The 12461-nt window shown below is 32.7% G+C and overlaps 1 protein-coding gene across 1 annotated transcript in view; it reads left to right on the top strand.

Annotated features, from left to right (window-relative positions):
• PPP1R9A (protein phosphatase 1 regulatory subunit 9A) overlaps positions 1–12461 on the top strand; it is a 175931-nt gene that overhangs the window by 133191 nt on the left and 30279 nt on the right. The window contains exons 7-12 of the mRNA XM_058180091.1: positions 1566–1704; positions 2178–2321; positions 4165–4218; positions 7277–7506; positions 8322–8418; positions 8678–8840. Coding sequence (XP_058036074.1) covers positions 1566–1704; positions 2178–2321; positions 4165–4218; positions 7277–7506; positions 8322–8418; positions 8678–8840 — 827 coding nt within the window. The remainder of the gene's footprint in view (positions 1–1565; positions 1705–2177; positions 2322–4164; positions 4219–7276; positions 7507–8321; positions 8419–8677; positions 8841–12461) is intronic.

Here is a 12461-nt window from a genome sequence, read left to right as displayed (position 1 = left end):
GTTCATTTCTAAGCATTTGACTTTCCTTCGTTAGAAGAGAAAGAATTTCTGTTACTTTTTAAAAATTTCCTTTAAAAAATTAGACATACGTGTAGTCCTCAACTTATGACCACAATTGAGCCCAAAATTTCCATTGTTAAGCAAGGCAGTTGTTAAGCTGTCCCACTTTATGACCTTTCTTGTCATAGTTGTTAAGCGAATCACTGCATTTATTAAATTAGTAACATGATTGTAAAGTGAATCTAGTTTCCCCATTGACTTTGCTTGTCAGAAGATTGCAGAAGGTGATCATCAATCTTTATGTCATAACATCACAGGTTTGTGTGACCTGTTTATTATTACTGATAAATCTTAACAGGTGATTGGTCGCTCAGGGACCATTTGAAGTTATAACAGATATCCAAAGCTATTTATGATCCAGTTTTGAAGTTTCAATCTTGCTGCTCCCCCATCATGTGACACAATTGGGGGACTCTGCAACCAGCCTAGATTTATGGCCATTTGTGGCAGGTACCCTGTGGTCCTATGACTACAATTTATGAAGGTTTTGCTGGAAACCGTTGTTCACTTCTGCTTTCTGACAAAAAAACGCACTCTATAGTGAAGAATGGCTTTCCTTTATGACCTCTCTATTTGTTTAATGATTGCCACAAAAAAGATAACAGAATTGGCTCTAGTAACATGGTGACCTGCTATATGACAATCAACTTTCGGTCATAATTGCCAGGCTCAATTATGATCATAACTCAAGGATTACCTGTGCTTTGTGAAAATAGTTTTCTAATTTTGATGGGCATACAAACAACCTCAGGATTATAAAGGTAAGTGAAAGTCATGTGCTCTTGTGCTCCTGTTTTTGGGATGTGTGCAGCTTCTTGCATGGTCCCTTAGCCCTGCGTTCTTTTGAATGTTCTTATTCAACATGCTGTTTCAGGTGTTTCTCCTTTATTGCATAGAACAGTCAGATACAACTATCTGGTATCAAGGGCTTTAGCCTCTTAATACAGTCATTAGTCTTTTCAATAAAGTCCATAGTCCTAAACATTAAAGAAAAAAAATACACAAATTGATATACGTAAATTCAAGGGTTCACTACAGCAGGGGCCTACAACCTTGGCAACTTTAAGACTTGTGGACTTCAACTCCCAGAATTCCTCAACACTTAGAGTTGTTAAGGTTGGAGACCCCTGTACTGGAGGTACCTAAATTTGTAGATAGTAGTAACACCTCTTCTGCTTAAGAGAATCTAATTTGTAAATTTGTTCTGCATCAAAAATGTAAATGATTTGCTATCCCTCATTTAAACAAATGTTGAGGAAATTTTCTTTCATTGGAGGTATTACTTGGAACCCTGACATTCAGTATAACTTAGTTGCAAACACCCATGCATTATAAAATATCTCCTTTAAATGAAAGGTTTGGGCTTTGGTTATGCTGTATTGATAAAGTGAATATTAATCCACAAATGTTTAAAGCATATTAGTTGTAAGATGTTCCACTATTGTTTTCTATATTTGGATAGAAGAGGGAGGGGAATTACCCTTGTTCATTTATGTTCTCCTCAGGTTTATAATAGGCAGAGAAAAAGCAGGACAAGTAAGTGAAGTGGGTAAATTGATTAAACAGACCATAGAGTATGACCAGCGCCAGAGAGGCCATCATTATGCACATTATGAAGCTGATGAGGATGATGAGGATGAAGAGGTATCCTGTTATTTGTTTATATTTCACTTTCTATTTTAACATTTTTGGTAGTTGCAACTGGAAATAATACCTTCGTCCAAAGTTCCAAATATTTTACTATTTTCTGATTCTTTTTTGAAGGTAAAAAACTGAGAATCCAGGTTTGATTATTTTTAAAAACTTCTAGCTTTCAATCTAGCGACCATTGCAAAAAAGAAGAGGTAGGGATTTCCAATCTTCAAGCATATAAATGAATAATTCACACTTAGGTAATATAGTTATTGTGAAATAATATTTAAAAAACTGCTTTACTTCTCATCTAGAACTGTTCTAGAAGGCTCCACCTCCCTTACAGATTTTCTGACTTTATTGACTGTTAAAATTGTTTAGATTTACTTGTCTGGGGAATTTTTTGCAGTAAAAATTTTGTTTAATGAAAGTATGTTAAAAATTATTTAAGCAAATTGTTAAAAAAAAATGAATTGGCTTCCAAGACAGAGGAATACGCGACTGATGAAGACGACGAAGATTTTGGGGCAGTTTATCCAAGAGACCAAAAAACCATTCAATTCTTTGATTGTCCTGAAAATGGCCTTTCTCCAAAAGAAATAGAGACATTGACCGAGAAATTTAAAGAGGTAATCTAGAGAATTAGAAATGGATAGAAATGATAAAACAAAAGCTTGTATTCAGGATTCAGGAAATATTGAAAAGTTGAAGTCCACAACTCTTCAATTTGCCTGATGTAGGTCATGCCTAGCTTAATCTAGCCCACTGCCCTTTCTGTCACAGGGATATTCCACATATCTCTTCATTTTACAGTAGAACACTGCCTTCAGTATCAGAGGAAATGTTATCGGTGTTTATACACTGGTATAAAAGTATTGGTGTTCATAGAGGTTCATTCCCAAGCAATTATTGGATTGTTTTTATTACCTTGTAGGCACTACATTTAGTTAGGAATAGACATGGTTAATTTTACAAAATAAATTTCTGTTGCTCAGAAATTTTTAAGGCTTGGTTTATTGTGTGTCATATCATGTTCTACTCAATTATCTAAATACAGCTAATTTATGTACATTGTTTATATAGATAATACAAGAACCTATTTTAATAGCAGAGGAAACATTGAGTAAACCATCTGTATGCAGACAGACTGTAGTTTTCAAAGCCATTTGAAAACCTATTTATTTAGATACCTAAATAGTTCAATGGCTTATGGCACTGTTTTAGAAGGGCAGAATCGACCATAAGCTTTGAGAATAAGAATGATTTATGGCTTTATAATTTTTTTAAAAATCCAGCTCAGGAATTCATATGATCAGATACCTCCCCTTTCCCACCCCCAAACCCATTAAAATGGACACAAATTAATCAGTTATTCCTCAGTGAGTTGGAAAAACACAGGAACTGCTTATTATAACCATGGAATGGAAGACATTTACAACCATAAACCATAGTGCTGCCATAACTGGATTATAAAATTCCAGATGTGGAATATGCTCTGGTTGCCAACTACTGATCAAGTCAATTTTGTAGGTCACTTCTGCTTCAAAGCCATACATTTTTTTCCTATTGGTCACACCTGACTTTTCTCATAGTTTATCAAATGTTTTGTTGAAGAGAATTCCAGGTTTACTATTTTTTTTTTACATTTTTGCTGTGAATATCTGTTCATAAAGGAACCCTGACACTAAGGGTTCTGTTTAGAGTTTTTTATGGTGCCCTTTCATTAGCAGATAAATACTTTCTCTGCTGATTTCCCAATCTTAGTTTGATCTGGTGTTGACCACTGTTTGTTTTTTTGTTTGTAACCCAATTTTTTATTTTCTTTTTATCATTATAATTTTGATTTTAGAGTTGAGATAATTTGTCTTACCAGACAGTTCCAAATCTGAAATTTCTGTTTCAGAGATTCTCAGAAATAAAGGTACAAGAAATATACTTAAAAATTTCTTCAATTATTTTTAACAGTTCAAGGGTTGCAAATATTTCCTTTTGGTTATAGTATATATGTATATTTCTACTATTTCCTTCCTAGTACTGATGCATTTCATAGATTCTTCCAGGTTTTACTGCTACTTTAGGACATGTCTGCTTTAAACAATTGCACTAATATTTTTAGAGTATTTATATGCACTAGAAAATTTAAATCTAGTCAGGTTAAGAATCTAAATATGACTATTCATATTACATCTTTAGGGAGAAGTGACTTCATTAGGCAGTTTGAATATCCTAATCTTATATTTAGAGAGGCTAGCTAGCAACACTTTTTCTTTAATTAGCTTGCATAGACTGAGTTATTTTTCAGATTAGATATTTTAATTTATATTCTTCTGCACTGCAGCATTCCCCGTGCAAGTGCAACAAACCTGAGATAGATAGACAGATCTCACAAGACGTATGCATGCACAAATATATGTATATAAGAATAATGGCATTTGCAGCTCACTTGTTTGCTTTGTAATTTTGCATTTTTAGTTGCAAGAACAATATACTGTTACAGGAACACAGGTTAAGCAGCTAAAAAGAAAGGTAAGGATGGTTACCACCATCAAATGACAATATTCTTATTTTCAGCTGGATTAAAAAGGAATCAAAGAAAAGTTCCTTTTAGAAAGGAATAACAAGAAAAAGTAATAGCCTTAATTGATTTAGGAGAACTTATGTTATAGAAATGGTTTACAAATAGGCCAAATTAAGCCCAAAAATTTCTGTTGCTGAGACATTTATTAAGTGAGTTTTGCTCTGTTTTACTATTTTTTTTTCCATAGCTGTAAAATGAATCACTGCAGTTGTTAAGTTAGTAACATGGTTGTTAAGTCAATCTGGCTTCCCCATTGACTTTACTTCTCAGAAAGTGATTCCCTGACCTTGGGACACTGCAACCATCAAAAATATGAGTCAGTTGCCAATCTTCTGATTTGACCATGGGGATGCTGTAATTGTAAGTGCCATAAATCACTTTTTTCAGTCCCTTTGTAACTTCAAATGGTCACTAACTGAACTGTTGTAATTTGAGGACTACCTGTATTCAAACCATTCAGAGATTCAGATAACTCATTCAGTAATATATCATTGCATCTGCATACTACATTCTTATTTCTTTCCCCATCACAAGATCATTAACAATCTTGAAAGGAAATTATAAAGCATTCATTTACACACACACACACACACACACACACACACACACACACTCTTTGGAAAGCACATTTTTCTCTATATTAAAAAAACATAAGTACTTTTTTGAAAATATTATTTTGTCATTTAACAAGAAACTTTTAACCACTTTAATAACCCATGTTACTTCTAACTGCTTTAGGAGATTTTAATTTTTCCTACTTTGATCAAATATTATATTTTAGAATCAAACCCATGTCAATTTATCTATCTTGCTCAACATTTAGATGCCTTTATGTTATTATCTTTGAATTTATATGTAAATTCCGAATGAAGTCACAATGTTTATGGCATTTGAATTGTGCCCAATAATTTTTGGAGCTCTAATTTTAAATGTATTCACACATCTCTTATAATTCTGTAATTTCTTTAGAAGCAAATGCTAGACATGAAATTACTGTTAAAAATAAAGAATGGTTCTTTAGTGTGAAAGAACATAGAATTGAAACATCATACATAACTTACAAAATGCTTTGAACCTAGTATTAATGTACTTAAATGTAGGTAGTCCTTGACTTACAACCAAAATTGAGTGCCAAATTTCTGTTGTTAAGTGAGTTTTGCTCCGTTTTATGAAATTTCTTGCCACAGTGAATCATAGCAGTTGATAAGTTAGTAATGCAGTTAAATGCATCTTGCTTCCCCATAGACTTTGCTTGTCAAAAGATTGCAAAAGGTGATTACGTGACCTTGGGACACTGCAATGATCCTAAATATGAACCAGTTGCCAAGGAAATGAATTTTGATCATATGATCATGGGGATGTTACAAAAGTTGTAACTCTGAAAAATAGTCCTAAGTCATATTTTTCAGTACCGTTGTAATTTTTAATGGTCACTAAATCTAGATTGGTAGATACAGCAATGGGTAGTGCACATCATTTAATCTGGCCTCTCTACAACTTCTAAAAGATGGCTTGCTTTTTCTCATAGAAAATTCATATGATGTCACAATCACACACACAAAAAAATGGTGGTTCATAAAGCAAAAAAGACATACATCACTAAAGTATCAGCTTCCTTTCTTTTCCCGTTCCACTGTTATTAATGTCCCAACACAACATATCCCACTAATCTTTCCAGAGACTTTATAGGAAAAAACAAAATAGCAATGAATCAAATAGAAGGTGCTCCGATATCTCCACTTGCCATACTATTTGGCTTCTTTGTGTGTAAGTTGAGTTACATTTAGCAGAGAACTTTATTGGGTATGACCAAAATGTCATTTGTTTCAAGAGCCAACTTTTATGAGATACTGACTGCATTACTAATTTGATTCTACTTAAATGCAAGCATAAAAAAATCAGAAGGCAATTGAATGATGAAAAAAAGTTGAGCCTCAGTCCTGTGCAATATTATGCTTCTGTCCCTCCTCTTGTGCTGTCTTTTATTCCAGTGAGTGTGTGTTTTTCTATGATAATGTGTTTGAATTGAAACATCATACATAACTTACAAAATGCTTTGAACCTAGTATTAATGTACTTAAATGTAGGTAGTCCTTGACTTACAACCAAAATTGAGTGCCAAATTTCTGTTGTTAAGTGAGTTTTGCTCCGTTTTATGAAATTTCTTGCCACAGTGAATCATAGCAGTTGATAAGTTAGTAATGCAGTTAAATGCATCTTGCTTCCCCATAGACTTTGCTTGTCAAAAGATTGCAAAAGGTGATTACGTGACCTTGGGACACTGCAATGATCCTAAATATGAATCAGTTGCCAAGGAAATGAATTTTGATCATATGATCATGGGGATGTTACAAAAGTTGTAACTCTGAAAAATAGTCCTAAGTCATATTTTTCAGTACCGTTGTAATTTTTAATGGTCACTAAATGAACTGGACTACCTGTACATCAAATTTAGTTTCATTAATCACTGTTAACAATAGCTTTCATAAAGCTTTCTTTAAGCACTTACATGCTATTTTTTTAAGGACAGGCATCTACGTAATGCATGAGAAAAAATGTACATAAAGTAATACTGTTAACATGGTATCAGCAAACTTCATCAAGCATATATTTCTAACAGCTTTTGAACCATAACTTTTAAAAATTCTCAGTTGTATTGGTCAGTGGGAATCCGAGAGTTTTAATATCATACTGGAGCCAATATATTGGTGAAGATTATTTATTTATTTACTTATTTATTTACTTATTTATTTTATTTATGAGGTTTAATAAGCCTGTTTCATTCCAAATATTTTGGGATTGTAATTTTCAACTAAAGTCTGCAGAACTAGAAAAAGTGAGGGGAAAGCTGTTCTGAATTATTCTTATTCTAAATCAGTTGAAGTCCACAAGTCTTAAAGTTGCCAAGGTTGGAGACCCCTGTTCTAAATAATAGTAGCCATATTCCCAATCTTCTTTCCAGTAAATGAAGCTGAATATATAAACCTGTAACTTAATTTTCTCCAGCTGCAGATTGCTGAAAATGAGAAAATAAGATGGCAGGTGGAAAGGAAAATACTTCAGCAAAGCGTCAAGGAAAACAAGGAAAGAATGGTGAAAATTGAGGGTTATTGGCTTGAAGCACAAAGTTTGTGCCATAGTGTAACTGAACATCTGAGAGAGTCACAAGAGCAATATCAGTCTTTGGAGAAGAAATACAACAAAGCTAAGAAACTGATTAAGGAATTTCAACAAAAGTAAGCAACATCCTTGTGCTTAGTCAATTCCCGGACTGTATGAGGACAAGCAGGACAAGCAGAGAACAATATATGATTGAGGGGATAACTAATTCAGATCTTGGCTCAGCCATGAATGATATGGTTGACTTTGGGCAGCCTCATCCCTCAGCCTAATTTGTAGGGGTTTGGCAAATATAATATGAGATTATACCATATATATATGGCACCTGAAGCTTCTAGAAAAAAGGCTGAATATAAACTGTTCTGATAATTTCATCTGATAATATATGCAAGATTGCAGCTAAAAGGTTTTAAAATGAAGAACAGATTGTGATATAAGCTTCCAAATATGATTAATCAAATAGTGCCTGTATGCTTAAGCTTCTAAAATGTATGTGATCATTTAAACTAAAATTACAAATTTATGCAATATACCAAACAGGTTGACATATACCTTTTGAAATATTTAAACATATTCTAAATGAGTAACACTAACTGAAAATGTAATGCTTTCCTGTAATCACAGCTTTCCTGTCTATGGAATAAACTATATGACATACATTGATTCTCCTTCATTGTTTTCTGATAGTGCTAATTAACCATTTTTCATAAAGGATAATCTGAAGTGCTATTTCAGCACACCCATTAAACAAACACCTTTTCACCTTTTATTGTTCCATAGTTGCTATAAGATTAGTATTAAACCTCTTTATCAGCAGAAATTCTCTGAGAAATTACATATTAAAGGACAGTACACGTCTCAGCAAATTGGTTCAGTATTTATCACAATTCAAACATTGCTCTAACCAGAAAATATGTTTTTTTCCCTAAAGAGAATTTGAGTATATGCAGTTCCATGATGCTGACAAGAAAAAAATTGAAGATCTGGAAAAAGATCACTTTCTTGAAGTTCAACATTTACAAACTCGGGTAAAAAAATTTTTAACTTTTATTTATTTTGAAAGCATTAATTCATTTGTTATAATTTTGATACGAAGAGCAGATTATAAATCTTTTAAATCAATGAGCAACATTGTAGTAGTATAAGGCAAGGAGATTATCCCTGCATTAAAACAAGGACTTGAAACAACCCTCATGATCTGAAGTATTTATTGATGCTTTGTTTATTTGCCTCAAGAAAACAAAATGTCTCAAAGCTTTTCCTAATGGTTGCCTATATTTCTCTCAGATTAGAGAACTTGAATCAGAAGTTTTCAGGCTACTGAGGCAAAATGAAGGTCAGATCAACAACAATAACAACATTTTTGAACAACAGACCCCTGTCGGAGAAACATCAAAAGGAAATACAGCAGAAAAGCTTGCTGTATCTTGCCTGGATACCTTAGTTCAAGGTTTGTCTGAATGTGAATCAGATGATGGTTTAGCTACTACTGTGTAATACACAGTAGTATATCGCTACTGTGGAAGAGATTGGAATGATTATTATTTTCAGAATGTATGAAAATAAATGATGTGCTGAACATATCAAATAATGTTATATAAAAATAAAGGTGTATAACTGCATTTTTTTGTTCAATTTATATTTGATTTTTTTTCTCTATTATGTTAATGAATAAATTAACAAAGAGTTTGCACACTCTTATATGTTTTACATTTGTTTTACATTTACTTTATTCCAAGGTGGAAAATGCAGTGAACTTTTGTATCTGTAAAAATAAACCAAAGATTTATGCAACAATAGAGACACTGTGTGTTTATGTGTTCAGAGCAGGGGTGGACATCTCTATTTGGGCAATGAGTCGCACATGCTTTGACAATGAATTTCTCTTTCCATTACATTGAAAATTCTGGGTTGTAAACTGCCCAGAGTTTTGTTCAAGATAGGCAACTATATAAATATTTAAAATAAATAAAAAAACATTTGTCATATAATGGTTAGCTGCAGAAGAGCAGATGGAACATATTAGTAGCTTAGTTTGTGTAGTTCAGTGTAGAAACAGATGGAAAAGAGGAATGGCTGCATATAGAAGCACTATATATACACTGTTGGGAAACAATTTATTATTAATTTATAAGTACAAACCCATGTATAGGTATATTTGATTTAAAAATTGGCAGAATTGGACTCTGGAAGGAAAGAAAATAAGACACAGCTGATTTTCAGTGTAATATTGGCAGATCCAGAATTAAATCTATAATCTAAAGATTTATCTGTAGTCCCATGTACACATGAACTTTGGGTTGTATAAATGCTGTCTCATTTATATTGTTAATACTTGTATAATTCTTTGTCAGGTTGCTAATACACTTTAGTGAAAGCACCTTTGTCATTTACATAAATCACATTTTTTTCTAGAGTAAAGTAGCTTCTTGGTAATGTGTTTCAGATAGAAAATAAATTTTCTGACTGTCATGTCTATAGTAGCTTTTTTTAAAATCTCCTTTTAGAAGATATTTGTAATATTTTAAAGATAGGGTATAATAGACTATTGGCTAATAGGTTTCCTGTGCATATTTGCAGAAGGAGCTATAAAGGGGGTTGATTCTGATGATGTATTCGGTAAGTTTTTTTTCTAGAGTGCATGTTTTAATGTTCAGTGTAGAAGTATGTCCATTGTGACCGCAGATGTAATCAGTCTTCTGTCCGCTAGAACTTTCCTTGCTTCCCACTCGTGTTATAAATGTGTAGTGGATGTTTAATTATGGGATCGTGTTCTTATTCCATAATACTCATAAGTAGTATGGCAAAAGAAATAATGTGAAAACAACATAGTTGTAGATCCATTCCATTTGCTTGTTGCACATTTATATATGTACTTCATAGCCTGTACAACCTTGTGAATCCATGATTTTTATATCCACTCACATGCTGGTTAAATATATGTGTGCAGACATGATTTCTGATTTCTTGCTATTTCCTGATCAAAAAGTTGGTTTCCATTTCAGGAATCAACGTTTTAGAAAGTTGACACTGTTATGATAACTAGTGTTCTGAAATCAAACATCCTGATCTTTATGTGATGAAACATTGCAAAGAGTCATTATCAAATGTATAGGGTCAGACACTTGATACATTAACCATATTGCCAGTATACAGAATGATGAAGTTTAGCTACAACTACACATCACCAAAAGTATGAAATGCTTTTTAGGAAAGAACTGCACACAATCAAGAGCCTTTTTTCAACCTTGCCTAACTCTATGGGGCTTCCTGAGTCATACCTTGATATAACTAAGGAAAAAGGCAGTTATTGCAAGAACAACATCTTTAAATGTATAAAAATTCAAAATATATAATTTCTCTTGTCCAGAAGAAACAGATAAAGTTTTCTATTACAATTGCCAGTTGGCATTTTTTCCATGTAGATAAAAAATATTGTCCTCTAATCTGTCTAAGGTGAGAAACAAAAGAAGATGTTCATTAAAAGAAGTTTTAACTTTTACTTCAGAGAAAAAGGATTACCTAAATGGCATGTCTATATCTTGGAAAGTATAGGATACAGAGTTTCTATGGATCATTTGTTACATAGAGGATTCTTTTAAATTTGATTCTATAAACACACTCATATAGGTTGGCTTTGGCAGACTTAAGTAAGTAATTAAGTAAGGTACAGAAGAAGGGTTCAGTCAAATAATTAACCTTTTAGCTGCATTGATGTCACTTTTTAATGCTTCTATATACCTGCCTTGTTCAGTAAGTCAGAGTAACTTTGGATTTAATTTCATCTTCCATTAAACTTGTCAGTTTATAATATAGGATTTCAGTTAGCAAATATTATGTTCATATTTCATTGGTTAAATGAGGTACATAGGTGTTTCGCTTTTCAATATTATGAGCAAACAAAGTGAAAATGCTTCTTGCAAAGATATTTCTTCAAAAATATAATAGTGACAGGGAACTGGGAAAGTGTCTTATTGTACATAGCTAAAAATAAAGATACAATTGATTCAAGCTTGAGTCTTGATAACTATCCAAATAGTTTTCTTGGCAGTCTTATACTAGTGGTTTTCTTTGCCTTTTTATCAATAGGCCTTGACTTTCCAATAGTTCCGCATCCAAGTACTAAGAAGGAAAATAACCTACTTAGCTTCTGGGGGCAATTAGCTTCTGCTACCTGCTTATGCCTTACATTAAGTATAAAATGTTAGCATGAATCACAGTCTAGCAATATACCCATGCCACTAAAGCCTAAAGTTGGACGATTCAATTACGTTCCTATTACTGCTTTGATTCATAAATATAATTTTAAAAAATCTTTTGAATAGGAAAATAAAGAATGGCCAGCATAAATTATGATTAAAGGCATATTGAAAAACAAGATTAAAATTCATCTTGTTGATGTCAAATCTAAGTGCTACTATATTTTCTAGTATAGCATTATAACAGATATTTTCATTTTGGTAATTCTTGGTCCACTTATTAAAATGAATATTTTAAAAAAATCTGATTCCATAATAACATCTACTATGAAAATTCTGTAAAGTTTTTCATGGCAGTGTAGATGTGAGTTTAGTTATTAATCATAAATAAAACAATTATGATTATGCTGATTGGGTGTCTTTTATATCAAGGCTGCTTTTTGCTTGTGTGGTTGATACCTATGAAAAACACTGAGTAAATAAGTTAATAAGACGAAACCAAGCAGTTTTTATCTCTAGTTAAACTCCCTGAGTTTCTGATCTGCTGGATCTGGCCTTATCTTTTAACCCAATAAAGTAGTTGCTTTAGGTAGTAATACAATTAATACAACTAATCTCTATTACTAATTCCCAAATCATTTCTTGCTTTTGCATGCTAATAGTATTTTTGCACTCTGAATGGTTGCTCTCAGGTGTGCTTGGAGGATCTAATCCTCCATCCCATATTTAACAAGATTCAGTCCACGGCTTTTCTAGATGGAATGAAAGAAGGAACCAAAACAGCTGCAATGTTTAGGTCAAGAGGTGTTTTTTTTAGATTCGTCAGTTTACAAGAATTTTGCTAGACTGTTTGCCTTTCTTTGAGAAACACT

The sequence above is a fragment of the Ahaetulla prasina genome, chromosome 4, assembly GCF_028640845.1.
Source record: "Ahaetulla prasina isolate Xishuangbanna chromosome 4, ASM2864084v1, whole genome shotgun sequence".
Taxonomy (NCBI): Eukaryota; Metazoa; Chordata; class Lepidosauria; order Squamata; family Colubridae; genus Ahaetulla; species Ahaetulla prasina.
Note: the sequence above shows the minus strand (reverse complement) of the source record. Positions and strands in the feature narration are given on the sequence as shown.